The sequence below is a fragment of the Anguilla anguilla genome, chromosome 4 (genome assembly GCF_013347855.1).
Source record: "Anguilla anguilla isolate fAngAng1 chromosome 4, fAngAng1.pri, whole genome shotgun sequence".
In the NCBI taxonomy this organism is placed as follows: Eukaryota; Metazoa; Chordata; class Actinopteri; order Anguilliformes; family Anguillidae; genus Anguilla; species Anguilla anguilla.
Genome location: NC_049204.1, coordinates 37,127,558 through 37,151,879, shown reverse-complemented (window position 1 = coordinate 37,151,879; position 24,322 = coordinate 37,127,558). Strand labels below are relative to the sequence as shown.

At 39.2% G+C, this 24,322-nt stretch overlaps 1 protein-coding gene across 2 annotated transcripts in view; it reads right to left on the bottom strand.

Moving 5' to 3' along the window:
- The window catches only part of gpr158a (G protein-coupled receptor 158a), a 109,072-nt gene that overhangs the window by 37,054 nt on the left and 47,696 nt on the right, over positions 1–24,322 (bottom strand). For both annotated transcript variants that reach the window (XM_035415434.1, XM_035415433.1), the window contains exon 5: positions 17,727–17,795. In XM_035415434.1, the coding sequence (XP_035271325.1) occupies positions 17,727–17,795 (69 nt within the window). The remainder of the gene's footprint in view (positions 1–17,726; positions 17,796–24,322) is intronic.

The following is a 24,322-nucleotide window of genomic DNA, read 5'->3' as shown; positions in this document are numbered from 1 at the left end:
AAAGGACAAAGTTACAATTTTAGTGGCACTGGCTGACAGATTTATTGCATGATGAATGGGGACTAATGAAGACTATTGCTATAAAGTGTCAGACAAGCAGCACTGGGCTTACAGTCTAGTTTCCAGAGCCAATCATCATGTTTGAGTTAAGGAAAACTTTCCACTGTACCATGTTCCTTAAAAGCAATTTTGCGAATAGACTAAGCCAGTGCTTGTCATTATATGTCACAGCACTCTATTATATATGTGTCTGTGTCAAACCACTTTGTGTTCACCAAAACTTAAACACCAAAAATTAATTTCAGTGCAGCAGTTAGTTATTTGTGATGTGCTTGCATTCTGCATTGTTAGTTTGCATATAAACCTTTGTAAGCACTTTTTCATGGGCCATTAAAAATTATCTTGATATTAATTTATTTAACCTGTTCTTCACTGCCTCATTTTTCTACAATTAAGGTTCCCAAAGTAATAGACTGATTACACAAAATCTGTAATCATTATAGTCAATAGGGAAGGAAGTCATATACCATTTGTTCACGACCATTTTGTCTAATAAAAGATGTTATTTTTCAGAATTCAGAGCCTTTTAAGTGAAATGTGGTGGGAACGGTCATTTCTCACATGCATTTATGCCTGGTATTTTCAACCTTTTTCACAAGGAAAAAAAACAATTGGTATCAGTATCAGTTGTTTGACATTCCTGCTCAATAGAGCATTGACATTAGTGATCTTGGAAAATCCATAATGGCTCTAATTGGCAGTAAGATTAATTGTGTAATATTTGTTTATATCTTTATATGATGCATTACTTTCACTGTCTATTTTGGGTACAAAGCCAAAGAAAACATATTTGTACCTCTAAAAAAACCTTACAGGGTATCACCCCAGTAAAAGGCTTTATGCAATTCTGTTTCCTTTTTCAGAGTGGTCTATTTTCCGTGATGTGACGCTGCAGCACCAGCAACACTTTCTAAATTCTTCTCTTCAAACATGAGATAAATTGTGAGTATGTGGCTTTGACTTTGCAGCTGACTTTTTTCTCCTCTTCACTGTAGGTGCCTCTGACACAGTTTTGCCCCATGCTGCGATGGGGATGCAGTTCCTGTGGAGGAGAGCTGTCCTGCGGATGGTGTCATCTGCTGCCTTCCTCCTGCACTACCCCTACCCCCACCCCACCCCTTGATCTGCTAGGCTTGTCTACCCATGTGTGAATTTTACAGGAACAACACGTTCCTCTAGCACCAGTTTGGGGAGGTGGGAGGGGCTCCATCAAAGAGAAAAAGAGCTTCCACCAATGACACAAGGCAGATGTAAAAATAAGCAGAAAGAGGGAATGATTTTCATCTTGTGAGGAACTGATCTTTATTTTTTGGTCATGATTTTTTTCCATATTTGCGCTGTTTTTTTAACTGATGATGCTATTGATGTTTTTTCCATCTTCATCACAACCTAAGTAAAAGACAGCAAAGCTGACAGGAGCAAATGCATAACAAAAAGGAGCCTTTGAAGACTGCTCAAACGAGGTATAAAGCATGAACGGGGCCAGTGCACAATAACATAAGACTCGATCAATAAAACCTACTGCATTGGGAATTCGGCTCACGTGCAGGAATTTAGAGTCTTTACCATACACAATTAGCTCCACCATTTCTCTCCCAAACTGAATTAAAAGAAATTAAAACTACTGAGGGAGAAAACGAAGCAGGGGGGAGGGGAACAGGATAATACTGATAAACTGCTAGTAAATACAGACAAAAACAGGAAACAGAAATTATCAAGAGAGGTCGTAATGTCTCAGCCATACATGAATCATTCTTCCACAGCAGAACTGATACTTCATTGTACCTGAGGTTCACAAGTTGCTCATAGTCAGGAAAAAGAGAGAACAAGAAGTAAAGCAATAGAACTTCAGATGTCTGGAGAGAGACTTGTTAGATTCTCTGGTGAAAGTGCTTTCCTGCATTCTCTGCACACAAATGAATATTACCATTGACAAAGTATTACAGGAGGTTTAGCCAAACTGTAAGTGGTTCTGGAAGCACACATAACCTTCACTCCACCCCTACAAATGAAATCAATTATATGTACTTTCCACATGCTGCTGTAGCTTTGTGTAAAAAATCTAAATTCAGTCACTAAGTTTGTTTTTTGTGTTTTTTTTTTTCAAAAATAAAAATGGCAAAGTATAACTTAAGTACAATAATGGATACCAGCCATCAACGTCAAAAAAAATTGTCTGGGTTTATGAATAAAATAATTGTGTATTAGGCATTTCTGAATTACAGCTAAAAAAATAATAGCGATGTTGGCCAAGCAAAAGGACATAAGGCACTACAAGCAGACTGTACCAGTGAGGTCAATCATACTGTTTGAATCTGACAAAAATTCCTCCCACTATGTATACACAGGAAACCTCCTTTTGAAGCAAAAACAGAACAAACTTTTCTAATGAATCCAGAAGCATGGCTGCACACAATTAAGTCATTCTTGGAGGGGCTGAGAAAAAAAAACAAATTACTTGTAATGGTTCACAGAAAAAATGTTGCAATGTAAGTGCATTGTGGGAGAACACAAAATACACACAATTGAGAACAGTGGTGGGGTTCTTTGTGCACAGTGCACAGTCTGAAAGCACTTGAGATGTATGTGACATGAAAGAGGATAGACATCCTAAATTATAACCAGGGGTGCCAAAGTGTCACCATGACCTCACATTTTGTTATCCCTGTCAACCTTGCTGTTAAGGGAAGAAAAAAAAAAAACTTGAAGACACAGCATGAATCCCAATGTTGGTCCCCAGGATGTGTGTGTATCTCCCTCTAATAACAGCCTGGAGCTTCTTTTTTCTTCCTGCTTACATTAGCGAAGGCTCTTTGGTCGTTTGAGTCCGACTCGCGAGGCCATTAAGACTCTGAGAGGGTGAGCACTAAAGAGCACTTCTGACTGATTCACAACAATGCGCAGATGGTCTGAATGCAGTGTTCATGTCCACATCACATTGTACCACGGCCTACACTATACACACACACAAATAAAGCGAGGAAAGCACTGAATAGATGATGTAAAAATGTTTTTGATGAAAAACATGATGATAAAAAGGATGCAACATTGCCACTGTTGAAACTGCTAAAGCCTTTCCACTTTCTCCAAAAATGACTGAGCCTCATTGAACATTTGTGACCAAACACATACTTTGGATACAAGTTTCAAAATTTGACCTAAAAAATGTATTCACCTCATGTTAAAGGACAGAATGTGAGCTATAAAATGAGGCATCATTTGATGAGATTGAGCAAATATATTCCTGGAGATATGACTGTTTGAATATTGTAAATTTAGCAAAACACAAATTTGAGAAAACCGGCTTTAAGATTTTGTTGGGAATTTTGCCCTTTCTCATCATAAATTACCCCATCACACTAGGAACTATTGTAGGACATTGATATATTTGTGTAGTTCCTAACTCAGTGCTTGCAGTGATTTTGAATAGGATTGATTATGGTATTTTTAAAACCATAAAATCATGAAAATACAAAAAAGAACATATCTCAAGTTTAACCTCTGGTTTAGCTCAAAACCCTTATCCCTTTACATTCTTCCACGTCCTTTATTATTTTGGTATGACTCACCCAACATCACGTAACTTCAAAACTTTGACAGCAGTTGTCTCCCTATTGAAATAACAATAATACTACAAGGAGTGCCCCTAAAATTTTATAACACTCATCTACAGGGACTTACTTCACATAAATGAGTGAATGACATTAGTCAGGCACTCACTAGCATCAGCTAAGCCCCATCTCTTTTAACTATTTCAGAAAGCGGCACAAAACTGTAACAATACTGCATACCACACTGACCAAAGAATGTAGGCATCAACCTCAGAAGAAGACATCAGAAGAAAGAATAATTTCTGTTATTGAACAAGACTACTTTATAACACCATAGCACCAGTATTACTTTATACTGCAACACTGCATTACAAAGACTGATAAAGTATGATCTCCATCTGTAAGACCATGCCAATTACAAAGATGTTTGAATGTGCGAAAGTTTTGTTTGGGAATCCAATTTTACAGTAAGTCTAAGAAATGTTTTATACCTGTCAGATACTGGAGGACCAAATATTGCCAATATTCCACAAATTTACACAACAATTAGAATTTGAAATTTGGGTGAATAGTAGATTTGAAATTAAGGAATGTAATTCTGATGTTAACTCCATTTTGACTGAATAGTGATGTTGCAATGTTTCTAGCCTCTGTTGTGAAATGGTTGAGTGTGAGACATATCTCAATCATGCATTGGGTTACATTTGCATTGTAATTATAAGACCATAGCCAGCTAATCAAAGCACAAAATCCCAGTTGAAATTGGGCATGGCAGGTACACACAAGTCCTATGCAGCTCCTATGTCCAATAGAGGTACAGTGAGCTTTAAGAAAGGGTGGTAATCATAGAGGATGAGCATGAGACACCGCTCCAGATGAAGAGGCTTGTGTGTATGTTAATTTCGCACACCTTCAAAACAACCAGATCCATATGAAAATTTCGCAATTTAGCAGCATCGCTAGGAAAAAAAAAACCTTTTTCACTCAGTCACGTGCATTCTTACAAATCCTTGCCGGATTTCTCCCTCTTAACTAATGTACCATGTGACATCAGCAGTGCAGCTATGGTGTGAGATGTGGTCTTGGTGCTCATTAAGTGTGGAAATGCCGGTGGTTGCCATGACATTGACAAATCAGAATAAGGACAAATTCTCGTATTCCCTTTCAGTAAGACATGCTCATTAAATCTTAGCCCCCTCCCCCTGCAACCCTCCCCCTTTTCAAACAGTACCAAAGGTCATCACTTTTTCATATGGACCGACTTGGCGCAACCTAAACAGACCTTGCTATTCTGAACAGCGCTTCTTTTAAGACCTCAACACCACCACCCTGCCCTCCATTCCACCACACAGACACAAACACACATGGCACATATGCATACACACACACACACACACACATACACACATACAGCGCAGCATTTAGAGTTGTCAAGAGATAGGAGAGATCATGAATTGGTGATCTGGTGATTGCATCATAGAGCAGCCAGTGCTGGAGGTACCTTGACTGGTTCAATTAGAGTTTAATGATGGAAGACGTGATGTGACTGAGGAGGAAAAACGTGCACACACACACATACACAAACACACACACATATACACACAAACACACACACACACACACATACATAAACACACACACACATATACACACAAACACACACACGCAAACACACACACATACACATACAAACACACACACACACACACACATACACAAACACACACACATATACACACAAACACACACACATACACATGTGCAAACACACACACACATTTACACACAAACACACACACACACACACAGGCATACATGCAAACACACACACACACACAGATACACGCAAACACACACACACACACACACACATACGCACACAAACGCACACCGACACACACACACACACTTTCTGCGACTCATGGAGACCTAGCACAGACCCTTACTTCATTACAGCCCCTAACACACCCGGCAGCCATCCCTGACAAGCGTCCCAACTGCTCGTACTCTGCAGACAATAAACATGTAAATGAGAAGATAATAATCGATGCAATAAACAGTTACAGAGAAAACTGTGCAAACTGATTAAAGAGGTGCAGCATCCAGTCAAGGTCAGAACTCAAACCCCCCACTTCATTGATTGAGCATCAACCGCTTGATTTCATGCTACTCCTCGGACCCTGTATAATTCCACCAGATTGTTTTACCTTGCAGGCCATCAAATAATACAGAGTGAGTGGTTTCAGGTCAAATTAGGTTAAGGTGCCACTTGTGAGATTATATCAACTGGATATTTACAATGCCAAAGGACCACACATGCAACACTGTGAGCCAAAATGAATCATCTGAAGCTATGCTTGTTGACTTGAACTGCACAATATTGATTGGAAGCCCTCTTCTAGCATTACACAGGCAGAAAAAAGGCAAAGGCTTGTGTTAATGGTTTACGCAATGCTCGCTGCAGTGAAAGAGTCGTGGCTTGAGGAGGTGAGCATTGAGAATGTAGCCTGACAATTACAACCACATGAGCTAAAACCTAATAGCCCACTGGAACTCAAACTGGTCAGTTCAGGAAAATGACCACATACCTTTGTTCACAGGCTTTCAAAGTAAGAACTCTTGGCATTAAGCCTTGGGAGTGACTCCTATCCCAGAGCCAAAATGAGTCTGAGGGGCACTGCCATCATAGTTGCACCGACTGCTCTGTAATGAAATCGCCAGACCCCTGAAGTATAATATGATGGTAGAATAGCTATATAATATTTAAGGCACTGGGCTTGTAAAAAAAACAAATTAACAAAAAAAATGTTAGCATAATATTAAGGTCTTGGGAAGTTAACAGATAAATAAGATATAATAAAGCTGCTGTAACAAATATGCAGCTATAGGCTGATTCACTTCAAAAATACAATAGACTTATTTTCTGGCAAACTAGCTAGCTTCAAAAACTGCTGTTATGATGACACGTTTGCATAATATACACGTGGCTCTAGAGTATAAATAAAATTTTATAAATGTTTTCGAGAGAGTAACGTAACAGGAGATTGTGTGTTCACCTGCTTTCTTACTGTTTAGCACCCAGCTTTAAGGACAGCTGTTTGCTTGTCAATAATATCAATTGTTTGAACACATTTTGACTTTATGGTGAAATACTTCAGTCTCTGCTCTTCAGCTCTAGATTATGTATTCATATGTTTAATAGGAATCATTTCCAGCACGAACATATCATCTAATTTCAGCAACCTTGATTATTCTTGTGTGTGATTTTATCATCAGAGGCAAGACTTCTTGGAAAGCCAATGCAAAAAATTAAGCATTCAAATTCTTGGCTATAGTTCTTGAACTCTTAATTCCGTTTAGTTACTCGGCCTTTAACACCAAGTGAACTACTGAGACCATTTGTGGCCTAAACTGCGACCAACACAGCAGAATACTTGAGCCTTGCTGGTAGCTGCCGCTAACTGTTGCAAACCCCAAAAGCTATGACTGGAGTGACAAAGCTTTTACTCTAATGGGATTACGGCAAAGCCTTTACCTTCTGTCACTGGGGTGTGTTGTGCTAAGTGTGTTAGCAGCCATACCACCATGCACCTTGCTCCTGCCCAATGGCTGAAGCTAAGCAAGTGTGGGCTCGGCTAGTAGTTGGATGAGAGACCACCTGGGAAAAATAAGTTGCTACTGGAAGTGGTGTTGGTGGGCCAGCAGGGGGCAATCTTCCCTCTGCTCGAATAAACCCCAATGCAGTGATGGAGACACTGTGCTGTTGGAGATCCTGCCTTTTGAATGTGACATTAAACCAAGGTCCTGATTCAATGTGGTCATTAAACAACCTGTGATACTTGCTGTAAAAGAGTAGGAGGTTCCCCAGTGTTCTGGCTGAATTCCCAATCTGGCACTCAAACTTGCCACCCAATCATCCCCTGATTTAAGTGGCTAAAAATGTTCTCCCCCTCTCCACCTTAGCTAATGGTTGCAGTGCATCACCCAGGTGGGTGCTACACATTGGTGGTGAGTGAGGTAAGTTCCCACTCATCACTGTAAAGCACTTTGAGTGTTTGGAAAAGTGCTATATAAATGCAATGATTCATTCATTCATAAAGTACTTGGGTGCCTGTTCTGAAAGACTGCAGTGTAACAGAGTCCTTCTAGTCAAGAGAACTAGGTATACAGGTTTTGTAGCAAACAGGTCTACAAAAGTTAATAGGGAAATCTATTCCACCTTACAAACACAGTTGTATTCAAGCCACCCCACTGTGGAACCTCTCTTCCCAAAGGTAAAACTGATAATGACTTAAGCCTGTAGCCTGTAAGCTATAAAACTAGCCCCTTTCATGGGTCTCTAAGTAAGCAGCAGCTTGAGCTGCTGGGGGGGGGGGGGGGTTCTGTGATGCTGGCCCCTCCAGCAGTGAGCCTTTATAATTATGAATGAGGTCCCCTCAGCCTGTGCCAGCTGGATTTGCGCAATGGCACATTGCCAGACTGTCACCGGAGCCTCCTGGAGTTAAGGCTCTCATTTACTGGTGTTACTTCCGCCGTCATAGTCCCTGGATCAAGATGACTCCATGAAGGTCATCTGGTTGGCTGCTCCATGCACACCGCCTTAGCCTGTGGAGGTATGGCGCATCTGCTCTTTTGTGTCATCCCATCACACAAAACCCCTCAGCAGTTCAGGTTGGAAATATGCATACAGCCATCTGCATGTCTGGATTGCACAAATTCGCTCTCTATGAGGCATTGCTATCGATAGTGATAGCAAAAAATGGTTGCACTCACCCTGCCTGTGACATACTCTTCCGGTCAAATTCTGAAATCATATCACCCAAAGCCCCTGCCTTGAGTTATAGCTAAATTTGCCCGTTCTGTTCTTGTGGCATTGAATTGAAGTCCACACGTCCTGTGATGTGACTGTGATGTGTCTCACTCTAACATATATCAAATCTTTCTCTCTCTCTCTCTCTCTCTCTCTCTCTCTCTCTCTCTTTCTCTCTCACTCACGCTGTCCTCAGTCTCAAATCCCCACCCAAACTTGCAATAACCAATCATCTGCAACCACAACTACATTCATGCAGCAAACCCCACTGCCAAATCAGGTGAGTGCAGACATCCAACACACCTTCTCCAAACACATGGTATCCCCAGTTGCTTGTTTTCACATCTTTGACAACAGCTACGCTCGTACAGTTGGAGGAAGACCTTCATATGCATCTTTCGCATGCAGTCTATGGGTGCCTGATCGACCAGTGAAGGTTGCTAGCCGTGAACACAGATCCCTAACCGGCCAGATTTTGGAGGAAGGAATTCATGCCAACATAATCGCCAATTGGGCATTGTCCTATTTACCTAGGGGATGGGCATGGTCCAGATTCAATTCAAGGCTGTGAGGCTCATCCAAATGCATGAACCATCCAGCAAACCAGACACTATGTTGTTCTACTATATTTGTTCTCCAATCTCCATTATTTCCACCTTCCCATAATGTAAAATCCCAAAATCTGTACAATTACCTTCAGAATAACTGAGTTTCAGTATTACCATTTAAAACCCTGTTGTTTATTTCAGGTAAGTAACGCACTGATTTAAAAAATCCTGACTTCTCACAAACAGAATGGCAAATAAATTTTGCCCATTGCAGTACTTGCCAAATTGTGTTCAGGAGAAAACAAGCCAACACAAATTTCATTGTGAGTCAAGGTTGAGGCCAGTCGCTAATTTGGCATTCTGACTTCCTCAACAATAGAAAAGCCGAACCACAAACAGCAGTACAGTATATCTGATTTATCATTTTTGAGCAATTAAGATTAGGTATAAAACAATTGCTTTGAATATAGATATATAAGCTACAGGTTGTGAACAAATATTGGAAATACAAGTGTGTTGAGGAAAACTGATGTTTTTTCATGGTAGAGTGTGAATTAGTGATACAGAATATTCTCAAACAATGTATAAAGTAACATTTTCAACTTTCTGTATATGACAGCATACTAGTGATAGCACACAAATCCACGGTGCATACAGCACAAGCCAATATGGCAGCATGTGGTAGCTCAACACCCTGTCAAGCATCTTTATTGGTATCTCCATGTTTTCAGTGTCCACTGCCTAAATGTTCTTTAGTCAACACTCACAAAACTGGACAATTATTTCACTCAGTTTTTAGATGAAATGTATGCATACATTGGATGAAAGTGCACTTCTTCATTGGGTCTGTATCTAAAGTGGTGTTTATCAAACCTTCGGTTTACACTATTTAGCAAAGTAATTATATTTTGCTACATGTGCTTTGGCATTGGTGGTGCTCTTCTGCTTTGCAATTGTATCTCAACTGGTGTGCACCTAGCCATTGGCTAGGAGATCTATGTGGTAAGGCACTCTGGATATGAGCATCTGCTAAGCAAATAGATATAAATGGGAATGGATGGAATTGTTTTCCAAAGCCTGCAACCCGATACAATATTTAACGATTGCAACTGGAGGTATCCCAGGATAAGAGACAAGCTCCCATTTTGGATTCTGTCGGCCAGACCTGTTGTTGAGAGACAAGTGCACAGGATTATTATGGCTGGCTCTCTTTGGGGAAAAGAAATGATGTCACAACAACATCTTGAACCGCGACGGCATTTCTCCATTTGACACAATAAGCAGTGTTGCATTCCTCCTGCTTCACCTTCTCTTTTTTATTTCCATCTCATCACATCCCTCCATCCATTCTTCCAGTCTGGCCCATCAGACGCCTTAATATGAAGGCAGCATGGTGAGCAGAGCACAAATTAAACTATTTTTTCGCAGGGAGTGTCGACACCACCACCCCCTCCTTTCCCCCCCGGGAGGGGCTTGCAGCTAGGGTAATGGGTTTTGCTGCTCTCCAGGAGGAGAGAGTGTAAATTACTTTGTGCCCAGCCCCTCCCTCCTCGGGGCCAGGGTCCCTTAGCCAGGATAGCAACTCTGCCATTTTCCTACGATTTCCAAACCTCCCACCACTCATCATTAATCCCAAGATATTTTCCCCCATACTGGGATGACAGCTATGTTAATGACATCAGAGGCCCCCTGCCACTATACACAAACTCTTTTGAGTGTACGTGTGTGTATGTGTATGTGTGTGCATGTGTTCTTGTGTATATCTGTGTGTATGTGAGTGTGCTAATAACTGTTTTTCCTATTCAGTTTATGCACTAATGTTTGTTATGTTTACTCAAAGACATATTTTTTCTTGATTTGGCTCTGTACGCAAGAATTTTAGATTTGCAATCAAACAATTCACATGTGGTTAATGACAAGAACAGGCCATTCAGCCCAACAATGCTCACCATTTTCCTGACTAAATTAGTGCTCTCATCACCTACAGACTAGACTGTATCTAACACTGCATCTTGAAAAATCCCCTAGTCTTGAAAATCCCCAGAGTTTCTGCCTCTACTATGTGATCTGGCAGGCTATTCCACACATTGACCTCTCTCTGTGTGAAAAAAACTCTTCCTAATGTCTGTATGGAATTTACCTTTCACTAATTTCCATTTATGGCCCCTCGTTCTACTAAAAGAACTTAACCTGAAGAATCTCTTGTAGTTGATTTTGTTGATCCCCTTCATTAATTTAAAAGCCTCAATCAAATCACCCCTGAGACTCCTTTTGCTATGCTTGAAGAGGTTAAGCTTCTTAAGTCTTCCCTCATAGCTTTTATCTTTCATACCAGGAATCAGTTTGGTTGCTCTTCTTTGAACATTTTCCAGAGCCTCTATATCTTTCTTGTAGTATGGTCCCTAGAACTGCACACAATACTCTAAAGCCACGTTTCCACCCAAAGTACCCGGAACTTTTAGTCGCAGGAACTACTTTTCATGGAACTAAAAGGTTCCTTCAGCCCGTTGTTGTCTGCGTTTCCACCGCGGTCTAAAGTCCCGCGAAAATTAGGCAAATTAGTCCACTGACGTATGAAAAAGCAACGTCGTCATCGGTCCATCTGTCGTATGATTTCTTCTGTAACCCCATACTACCACCGAAGTAGCCTACATTATTTTCTAATAACCGGGACAGCCCGGAGGGGTTTATTCCACTTATACAACGGGTTACCAACAATGACTATATATGGTTACTTCAGTATTTATTGATTTTTATCGACTTAATAACCTGAAATTGAAATATTCTTCCGCGGCCGTTTAGGCATATTTCACCGTTGTCAAGCAAAACTCTCGTTGGTAGTTCGACTTGGACCGTTGTTATGCAACAAATAGGATATAACAGGCCAATAGTCAGATTGTAACTGTTTTATATATCCTCTCAAACACATTTATTATGTTTTTATGCAAACATTCACTTTCATGCCTTGACATCCGAGGCGATAGAATGCATTCACATTCCACAAATAACTGGCAACAACAGCAGAAAACATGCACAAGTCATAAACAATTTGCTGTTGAATTGATTACTTTGACTCTCATCGTCAATTCCTTATAGGCTAATCGCAAAATGACAAGAATAAATAGAATGAAAACTCGGACTTGCGTGAAAATTTTAATTAGCAGTGGTACAGCCACCGTTTTCTTTCCTTCAAAGTTACTGCTAGCGGAGCAGCAAAGGGTGCCCTCCAGATGCGAACCATGCACCATAAATTAGTCAATAGTCTTCCTGGTCTTTTTGTGGAATTGAAGAATCGCAGAGTAAAATTTTGGCAGTTTGAAAAAGCAAAAGGGACGATTACTAGAATTAACCTGTTATTTTACCCTGACAAAAAGTGCGGAAGGTGATTTCCAGTTTGCTTTTACTGTATCACCAATGTAAATTACGCAGAACTACCGCATACCTCACATAACTGTATGAAATGTTTTGAGTCAATTATAACGGGCTAACAAAGAAAATCCGGAAGAAAATATTAAACCCTTTGAATGTTTTGGTACAAAATATGCTGTCCCAGCAGGAATGCTTAACATTTTATAAAATGAATACTAAAGCAAGAAAAGAACAGAAGAGCACACATGTTTGCAGGCTATAACCAAAAGTAGGCTACTGCGCCGCATAACATACAAGTTTGAATTCAAGTTATTATGAAAATAAATCGGTTTGCGGCTGCAGATTTTTAAAAATGGCGGTTGAAATAAAAATACTGCGAGCAGTCGACCAATCAGAAATATTCAGCACTTGCGCCCCACCCCAAAAGTTCCGGTACTTTTGGAAAGTACTACCCCCCGAGCAGGGACTTTTTTTGGGGTAAATAAAGTCCCCGGAACTTAGACCCTGGTCCCTGCAGTGGAAACGCACTGAGTTCCTCAAAAGGTTCCTAGTTCCTGGGGAAATTTCCTGCGGTGGAAACACGGCTTAAGTGAGGTCTAACAAATGTATTGTATAAGATAACTTCCTTGGATTTATACTCAATACTTTTGGCTATATATCCCAGCGTCCTGTTGGCCTTTTTTACTGCTACAGCACAGCGCCTAGAACCTGAAAGGCTTTGATCAACCATTACTCCCAAGTCTTTTTCAAACTGAGCACATTCCAATTTTGTTCCTCCCATAAAGTAATCCTACCTAATTTATGTCTTTCCCACATGCTCTTTGTTCCAAAGAGTTGACTTTGGTTAGCCTAAGGTTTGTCCTATGTCTCTGACTGTTTTCCTCTTATTTCTCAGCCTCATAATGGCTTCCTTGACTTTCATTTGTACAACTGGTCCACATGTTGACAAATGCCAATAATAGACTCCAAAAGCAATCAAAAGGCTAAAATCAAAACTAGATACCGAAAGCTCTCTTATACCTGTTCTAAGGAGGCAATTGAATACACCTGACTAATCTTAAATGCCTGTGATGTCATTTGTCCCAAACATTGATGTTCTGAAATGGGGGTACTATTTATAAAAAGTGTTGTTTAACATGACGAATGATGTATAACAATATCCTTAAATAAAAGCAAGAATTTGCACTTTAACCACATACAAATAGTTTGATGACAAATCTGAAATTGTTGAGTACAGCAAAATCAAAAATATGTCTTTGACCCAAACATCATGGAGCTTACTGTACACACACACACACACACACACACAAACATAGCCGTGCCATATTGTGAATATAGTCACAGCTAAAGGGGGTTGCAACAATGCCCTTCAGCCATGACTATATTCACAATGTAGCATGGCCTCTCGTGCTTTATCGCTTAATTATTGCATGGTTGAAGTAAGCATTAGTTTTCACTGGACTGTAGATAGTCTCAGTCAATCTTCAATGATGCTAAAATATATTCCTGTTCACTGAGAAAATGTTAAGTAGGGGAGAGGAGCTGCTGAGATGTAGAAAAGATCAGCTGATTGCATGTTAAAACCAAGGCCAAGGTCAATAATTTCCACGTAAAGGGATCTGCAATTCTGCAGTTCTACAAATGAGATGAAGTGACTTTTTCATCTTGCCTGCTAATTAACCCATGGGTATGGTTTTAAAAAGATGAGGGGTTTCTTTAAATAAACACCCTACATGACACAGTGCTAACACTGCATGCAAAAAAGAGCCAATCAGCAAAAAAAAAAAAAAAAATTAAGTACTGGGAGAGTGACACAATATATTAGGTTTCGCCTCTGTACTCTTGCACATTGGATTGGAAATAGAACAGTGATTATAAGGTTAAAGTGCAGACTGTCAACTTAAAGTTTTAGGGTATTTGCATCCATATCAGGTGATCTGTGTAGGAACTGCAGCCCTTTCCACACATGCCCATTTTAAGAGCCCAAAAGCAATTGGAGAAATAATAATAACATAATTTGAAATCAAATTGTCGTATTTAGTACTTGGTAGCAAATCCTTTGCGTTCGATGACTGCTTGAAGTCTGCAACCCATAGACATCACAAGGTATTTTCCCTGGTCATGCTCTGCTAGGCTTGTACTGCAGCCATTTTCAGTTGTTTTTTTTCTTCATTTTCTGGCACTGAAAAGCTCCTTGGTACTTGACATGATGTGTGTTTTGTAACATGGCACATTATCCTGTAGGTAGTATCCATTTGAAAAACGGTAAACTGTAGCCTTAAAGGGATGTGCGGGTCAGCAATAATGCTTAGGTATGCTTTGACATTCAAATGATGCTGAGTTGGTATTAAGGGGTCTAATGTGTGCCATGAAAACATTCCCTACAGCACTGAACCACCACCACCAGCCTGCATCGCTGACACAAGGCAGTATGGATCCATGGATTCATACTGTTAATGGCAAATTCTTTCTTTTTTCTTTGCTGTTTTAGTTTGTTGTATTAGTTAATTGTTTTCGCCCAGAACCCATGAGGGGGAAGGATGAAGACGTTTGTTTATTCTCTCTCTCTCCATGCGGCAACCGACGGTCCGCTCCTGGAACTTCCACGTCTCCCTCCCAGGGGTGTCATACAGCTTTATAAATGAAATACCTGGTTACAGAAGCTTTTTTGATATCTTTTGTCATTTTCATTTTTTATGTGATTATATCTATAAAACTGGCAAAAAATGCTTTTTGACAAAAACAATATATTGACAAATATGCTCTGCAGATCTCTGCAGATTACTAACCTTTGAGTTATTGATCGAATTACAATACAACTTCATTCACAGGGTTCACCAAAATTCATAGTAAATAAATAATTCATTTTTCAAATTGCTGTTACAGCACTTCTAATATTTTGCTGTTAATTTAAAGAAATTTTATAGCCAGTGTTATTTTTTAAAAGAATGTTTCCAAGAAAGAAAAAAAAACTATGGAATAGGATTTTTGCTACTCCACAACAAGTTACATAGAGGAAAGGAATAATCTTGTGAATGACAAATTAGCTTTAGTGCAGGCAAACCATTATACTTTTTGCTAGTTCAATAAACCTCACTACTTGCAAAAGGGAACAAGTTGGAATCATGGCACATAAAGTATATATCTAAGAAATAAACAAGAATGTTGTTAGGATTCTAAATCAAACTAAATTAAAATTGGCAACAAAAGAGTCAAACAATGGGAAGAGTTTACAATATCCAGTGTTCAAGCAGGGTTGACAAGCCACAGCCTGAAGCTGAAAAAAAATCATTGTGTTTTACAGTACAGACAAATCTAGATTGGGTCAAACAAGTCAATTATTGGGAACTCACTGAATCTACACACATTATGAGGTTCATGATGAGGTTCTGCTATTTCCTCAGAGAAACTGACCAATTTATCATCAGGCATGTTGGGAAGCACTGGCCTATATTTACTCTTTGTGCACCATAGTTCAAAGACTTTTAGCGACATGCCTTTCACATTTCTAATTGAATCTGAAATGTAGCAGCAATGATTTCCCACGTGATAAAGTAGGAATTGGCTTCATATGAAAAAATGAATAGCACTTAATATATATGTCCAAAAGATTTTCTGCAACAGTTTCCATATATAGTAATTGTCTTTCTGTCACCTGTTTTTTCCTTTTCCAAAAAAGAAAGTATTTTAAGCCAAAAGCTGGGGGTGGAGACAAATATGATGCGGCAAAGGAGTCTATGGGCCAAACAAAAGCTGTGAAACTGTCCCAGATCCAGTCTTATTTCTGGATAAGAATAAAGCATGTGAGAGACATACTTGAAGAAAAAAAAAAATTTAACTCAGAAAGCAGAAACATAGGAGCAAATCTAGTTGTATAGCTTAAATATGCATAACAGAAAAAAACAGTTTTAATTGCGATCCAAAGATATCAGATCACATATTGGTCATAACACTTTAAAACAGTAATGAGCACCAAAATAAAATATAAAAGTAAAGCAATGATTATGCTTGTGTATTTTTTTGGGGGGAAATGGTATGGCCATCATTATTTGTTTTGTTGAAAATTTGGTGAGGGATTTTAAGCTTGGTAAAGTTAAAGCTGTGAAATAAATACAAATGTATAGATAAAATAGCAACACAATATTATATTGCACATGCTAAGAATAATGACAAATTGGGCCACTTGCTTTGAGCAAGCAACATGCTGAGTATAAGCTTGTTTATTGCCCAGTAAAACCTCTTTGGTGAGTGGATTAATATGTTTCATTGCTTCAACATGGATTTTCTCTGGTGGTTCCAACAGGTTTTAAAGTAGAACAGCAATTTAAAGGTTATTACTTTCCAAGACCTTGTCTCTGCTAATTGCATTGATTATAGGCTCTAAATCAGTTCATTTTAATTACGTTTACCCTTCATGGTCAGGCAGGCCTATAGTTCTCAATAATTTCCACTAAACAGCAATTACTGTGAGCCAGAGGTCCTGTCAAGCAAGGAACAACCAGATAGTATAACATACAATATGTTAATAACATGACAATAATATGATAATAAAACATACGCCTTAATTTCTGTATTACACCGGTACCTGGCACAATTAAGAGCATACAGCCATCTATGAAGAACATGACAGTTTCTTTCCTCAAAATTTTGAATGTCCAATTATTTCAACATATATGTGTAGGCTTGTCTCATTTCTGCAGTGAGATATGTGGAAATCAGGAAACTAAAAGGGTTATATCAAAATTACATTTGTGGGCTTTTAACGACAAGCATGTGCAAAGACTGCTTTTGATATCAAGGACTACCGCCAGTAAGCACAACGCAACAAAACAGATCCACCAACATGGACTGCATGCAGTGATGACTTTGTAAGCAGTAATGCAGGCAAATGAGGTTGTAAGGGGAGACATGCAAATTGATTGGCTCCTTTTTGGCTAACTTCAAAGACACTTCAAAAGGTCTATCCTTATTTGCATGGTTCAACCTGCATACATAATTGCATACCACCTCATTTGCACAAATCACATTATCACAATTTATTATCATAAATTATTTGCATATTTGAAGTATGCTCCATCTTCAAAATAAAACTATTTTGCAAACAATGCAAGAAACATCTGTTAGGGCAAAAGGATGGAATCGGTCAAACTGCCTGTTTGTGTATATTATTGAGGGCAAAAGTTGCTATAAAGAGGATATGCACTGTGAAGAGGAAGTGTTGTAAAGCAATGCTGACAACATGGTGATAAGTCAACCTGCAATGTCATGCAAACAGCTGGTAATATGATGTGACAAAAAGGTAGTGTTTTACATTCATGTTGACATCCAGTAAATAATACAACAGCTTGCCTTAGATGATGGCAAGCTGGTGAGCAAGTAAAGACTTACAGGGAAGTAGAGGAGCAGGCCTCCAAACAGAATAGCCTCCAGAAGGACAAGTCCAGATGCTCTGATACTCTGCAAACAGAAGAAAAAATTAAAATATTGCTGAAAGCAGCTATTACGGGGTCCAAACAGGAGGCCGCACCAAGAAAAACAAGGTTCAGCTGTCATTTCACAAATCATTGTTGTTACTGTAATTGCATGAAAATTAAGTGTGAGCTGTCGCTGGGTCTGAAACCTGAATCTCAGCATTTGCAGGTCCACATCTTGCATATACGAGTAGCTGTACATATGTGTGTATGTAGAATTCAATGCATTTTAAAATTATAATTACAAAGTTTGGCATAAGAGCTATAGGTTGTCAGTCAACTGTTTACCAACTTCCAAGCTGAAAGGAGATAGTTTAATAGATACAATGTTTAAAGTACAATCAATGTTGGTCTTCAAAAATTAAACATTTTGAAATTTTGACCTCTGAATATAACAAATCTAGGTTAGACAGCTACATATATTGGACATCATATATTGTATCATGCAAATTGGCTAATTTGTTCATGAGATCATTTTCATGTGCTTTTGTATTTTTGGAAAAAGTTGCAGTGGTCTCAAGTTTTGCATATCTCAAGGAACATGCCCTGATTATCGGATACCTCTATGATGTATGTACAGTTAACTCTATGAACATTTTCATTTCCATTTTGTGCATGTTTTGTTTTTTTAGTTTGTTAGTTAGCTGCCAACTAGATAGAAAATAATTGGAAATGCATATGCTATTCATAAAAGTATCTTAATTCATATTATAATATTATCGGTATTGTTGCCTTCTGCTTCCAGTACTGGTGTCTTTTGTATGTATCAACCCCTTATTGGAAACAATGCTAACTATGTGTAATTATGTGGTTATTCACTTAGGATCTGCGCTGGACCATCGTACATTATTAGCCTGCTGGCTAAAGCACGGTAAGCTAAGTAGTTAGCTAAAGCAAGTGAGCTATAGAAAGGCCTGTATGGAAGGCCTAGCAGTTAGCTAAAGCAAGTGAACTGTAGAAAGGCTAGAAAGGCCGATATGATATGAATTGAATGGCTTTATAACTCACACGTTAGCAGTATGTGTGCGTGTGTTTTTTGGTGAGGCGGTTAGTTGACTTTTGGATTGGAAGGAACAAGCTTTATTTTCAGCACAATTGGACCTTTTCCCTATACAAATACCCCTCAAGGTCAACAGTGCATTATTTTCCCCAGATCCACTTCAGACCCCAGGGTAGCTTCAACATTCCTACTCCCCGCTACCCCCCCACCCCCACCCCCACCCCCCGCCCATCCTCGCCTCCCCCCCTTCAGCCCACATGAACTGGCATTAAGGCCTCGGAAGGTAATTCCTGCACAGAGATAATCTGCAGCCAGAGTGACTCTCATGCCCATTCCCCGGGAAATACCTGGCAATAATAACCATGGGAACAAGGACTCCGCGAGGCAGGAGGAAGAGTGGCTGCAGATGGACCGTGCACTGCTGCACCAGCACCGTCCGGTTCAGTGACAAAACCGACATCGGAAGCAGTGAATCGCAGACATCACCCAAGGCCCACATCTGAAAGCCTAGATAGATTCTTACTTTAATGCATTTTCTGAGCAGCAACGATTCTGGCTGCTCCAAGGCATTTGTGCTGTGCCTTTTTACCCCCTCACCACTACAAATAAAGAATGCATTAGACTGCAATCAGAACTAGCGAAGGCTGTACCTTGTGGCACAGATCTGTTACTTAGAAGCATGTGTTTTGCATTAAGTAGAAGGTAGGGAATGTCAAGAAAGATCCAAACACTTTTCCCACTGATGGCCTTTCTGTATTGTAATATCTCGGTACATGATTTCTTAAAACATACTTTTGTCTCCTCGTCTGTCCACTGAGGAGTGTGCATGTACATGTCAGTGGAAGTAAAAAGCACATTTACAATATTGCATTATAATGCTGAGTTCCACCCAACCAAAGGAGCTTATGGGATTGTATTTCTTTTTAAATTAAATTAATTCATCACAATTATCATTAATTGGTGTAGATTAACTAAGAGGATACTGCAAATTAATAGTATTATTCACTTTATTGTGTGATGAAAGAGTCTTGTTTTCATTTTTGCATGCGTGTGTGTCTGAGTCCATGCGTGTCTGATGTGTGTTACAACCTCTGTCGTACGTTTTGTTTCTGCTGTGTACGTGTCTCATGTTCTCCAAATTGCCCGTTTCCATCTTCGGTTACTTGGTTTGAAAAAGCCGTCATTTGTCATTCACTAATGAAGGCTAGTGCTTCAAAATTTGTGCTTGGTATTTGTGGATAGTGATTACTTTGTTTGACTTTTCACATTTGACCTTATTTTGACACATTTGACCTTCAGCTCAATGCTCATTGCAAGTGACACAGACAAAGGTATACACGGATTTTAAAAAACAAAAATAAATAAAAAACATAACAAACGTTGGACAACCATAAGGTCACTCTAAAGTCCTTCAAGTAACAACACCGTAAGTCCTTCAAATAACATCTTCTGGTCACTGTTAGCTACATATAGTAACTCCAGGGCGTGTTCCCAACTGGATTGCAAATCCTTCCCTCGGGACACAATTTTGTTATTTTGCTTTGTTATTTTTCCTTTATTATTTTGAAGGTAACTCTGAAATTTGAAATCTCTGTTGATGGTACACTTTGCAGATAGTGACCAAAGTTACTCGTCTACTCACTTCCCTTCTCCTTTTTTCCTATTACGATCTGACCAGGATCGGGTCGTAATAGCGTGATTGTGTGTGTGTGTATTGTTACATATGTGTAATATATGCTGTATCCAAACAGATGTGAGCATAGTGACAGACGATGAGAGGTATTCATTCAATCTTGTGGCATCAGCCAAACAAAGCCTGTATTTTTTTCTGTTGATTGCATTTTTCCTGTTATGGTCATAACTCCTCTTACAGAATGCATGATTGAAAATTATGTTACTGCAGCATTACATGCATGATAATCAACATGCCCATTTGCCATCCATATATTCACTACCATGACAGGACTTTCAGTGAATTACATCACAGACACATGGATAATGGAAATGTTGATTTGTGCTACTCCAGGGCTCTCATACAGTGGAAGTGCTCCTCCCTCTCTCAAGCAGAAAGGTCAATGGCCATGCAATCTGTTATGCTTGACCTATTATTATTTGTATTAATATGTATTTATTTCTTAACTGGTATTGTTATCAACCCCAGTATTTTTCTATTTTATTTTTTTTCTGATGCAAGGAAGGGTAGCTAATAGGAGTGATCTAGAAAAACAAAATAAATGATCTGTACCATACTGCAGAATTCCTACTGCAGATTCCATTAATTGGACAGATGGGTAACGAGGATTTCATCACTGAGCCCCCATTACATCGTGAAGCAACATCGTACAAGGGAAAACTCCAATTCCATCTCTAACCTATAACTGGCTCAGGTTTGTGCGCTTAGTGGCCACCATCCAACTATGAACCTACTCCTTAATCCCAAAATCATTGGAAGAATGGAAAAAGGTTTAGAATGATGAGCCAGTGAATCTGACATGGGACTTAGGCATACAGACAGCCCAAGCACAAGCAGGCCCATGGTACCTTCACTCTCCGAGAAACTGTCTGCCCTTCAGTATGCACTGGAATCTCACATTAGGAATATAGTGCAGCGTGCAACGGTGTCTGCCTAGTTGTGCAGTGCAGACACCCTATTAGGAACATTTAGAAGCATATAATGTTTTTCTGGTGTGCATCATAGCATATGTGATATATCCTACTGGAATCACACATTTTGGTAGAATCCAAATAAATTAACAGTCCAGCTGTTTTTCTTTGCATTGTACCATATACAGTATGTGTCATTTTACTGGAACTGCACTGTTTAGTAGTTTAGTACCATATTACTCAACTGGACTGTCTATCCGTTTCACTGTGGCCATATAACAAAGCTGTACTGTTCAACTGTTTCACTGTGACCATATAACTGAACCGGACTGTCTACCTATTTAACTGTGCACTACGGTGTACTAGTGTCATTTTACCGGACTCGCCTGCTAACTACAAACCCCACAACCATCCATCTGCACTGTTGTGCATCATGCTGGAAATGTGTTATTTCCGTTTGGTCTGATCTTATTTGCATAATTATTAGTTGTAGGATCACATGATTCGAAATCTAGAGCTATCAAGTTCTCGGACATTTTCATTATAGCATGCATCACACCCTCAATACGGATCCACATTATTCCACCATCCAATTATTATTTTTCAGTTATGCAATTAATAGGCATTCAGGTCTGTCCAGCAAGTCAGAATTAGAGCTCCCATCAATAGCATGGCTTTGAGGAAAACAATGTTCATTGTTATTTAGATGGGAGGAAGGATCTAACAGTAAGAGCGCAGAAGTTGCATGCCTTCAGTACTCAGATATGTGTGGCAAAGTGCCATGAAAGCTATTGCAGCAAATCAACTTCATGATAGGAAGGACTGAACTGAACCCTGATTTTTGCCTCACCACTCAAAGCAGTTGGCCACTGGAAGATTCAGACAATAGTTTATAAAGCACAAACTGTATATTAGTGACTGTAGCTCTTCCCGTTGTCCCTTTTCCACTCTTTCTCTCTCTCTCCCTCTCTCTCTCCCACTCTCTCCACATTTTTCTAAAGCTGTAAAACAGTAGCTATATTTATAATGACGATTTATAATGTGTTTCTCTCACACAAACACCCAAACTGGTGCACAAAAATACAGTATGTTCTCTTGTAATTTCCAAGATTCAGCTTTTTTAAGATCCTTCTTTGTTTATTATTTATTTATTTATTTATTTTTTATGGATTCACTTTTTAGCCCATTTTTCCTCACATTCTTTATTGTCTCACAGTTTGGAATGCCCAGTCCATCACTGCAGCTTCCTCCAACAGTTGAGAAAAGCACAGACAAGCAAACATTCTACCAGCATTCTGAAGCACTGTCTGTCAGCTGCCTTTCATTTTGCACTCTGCAGTGCAATAGCTGACATTGGGTATCACCAGAATTTTTTATCGCTACAGTGCATCTCTGGCAGTAGCACGAGGGAAGACTCCATTTCTAACTGTGGTGTGTGATGTTTTTGGAGATGTACCAAAGAAGAGCTATCCTTTCCAGAACTGAATGTTCTAAATCTGTGGCTTTCATACTTGGTCATGGCGACTCACTGTATATGTTGTGTTTTTTGTCACAGTCAGTGACTGTTGATCAATTGAGGTTACTGAAAACATGTGCATAAGTTCAATTTTGTACAATTTTGTACTTCCACTTATTCCAGCATGATCAATTTGCACTGCCATTGAACACATTCATTTTCCCATGACCAGTTGACCGTGCTTTCAACAATTAAGGCTCCAGTGATTTTACCTGTGACCCCATAACTTCAAATCAATTCAAAAAATCTAAACTCTTTAAAAAGGATCTGTCAAATAACCAAAAATTAAAGTATTAGTTGATTGGACAGATTTAAAGTCTTGGACTGCATTTGCCAGTTTCGATGTACCTTAACGTTCTATGAAGGTTTCTAAGGTATACCTTTCAAAGGGAGCTTGCTATTTTGCGAGTGTTTCCCAGACTGTACCTTCGCAGTTGCCTTAAGGGACAGTCTCAAAGGTACGTCGTAAGTTGGTGCTGAAAAGTGTATCAATCGATGCCACGCGAATCGATTGTCTCTCTTGTAAAGGCTTATGAATGACGTTTTAATATAACAAGTGTTGTCATAATCATTTTACATCAATCTAATATTGCAGAAGAGGAAGCTATGCCTACTAAAGATTATCTGCTAATCTCTTTAAGTCAAGACGAGACCTTGTGATAGTTTCAATAAATACATATACAGTGGGCTACAAAATATAATATAAAAGAGCATCAATCGGGACATATAAACCATAGTCTGGGACTTCTTGGAAGCCCAGGAAAAAGGATATAGGCTACATATGGGTGAATTATTTTGTTCTTATTGAAACAAAGGTCTAATGTTAATTTGTTTTTGTCACACAATATATAGGCAACTGTAGCAGCATATCCACTGATTCCTGCTGACTTTTCTCTGCAGTGCAAAAATGACCGTAGATGAAAGGCAAAAGCGCGTCTGTGGAAATTGATCATGATTAATTTTAAACCGGGTATGCCTTATGAATAGGCCTACCTATTAAAGTGATATGTTCATCCACCTTGATTTGCTGTTGGATAGTCTTAAGTTTAACCAAGAATATCATTATTGGGTTGTTTACTGAAAATCGTAAAAATAACATGGTAAGAAAGAAATGTTCTGCAATGTTGATATTTACCCAGTGCTATTTTGTTTTATATAGGAGGTGTGAGCTAAAGGAAAGGCATGTAGATCATTTGTCCTGTTTGTTCATTATGAGCCACCGTACTTGTACGTGTGTTTATGGCTAGGCCAATCAACATGCTTTAGTTCCGTCTAGTTCGGTCATGCAAGTATACTCACTCAATGGCAGCTTTGCTCACACGGCTTTTATATTCTTGATAAACCGGCGGTTTGTTCCAAGTCAGTGTGATCATTGACTCACACACAAATGAAC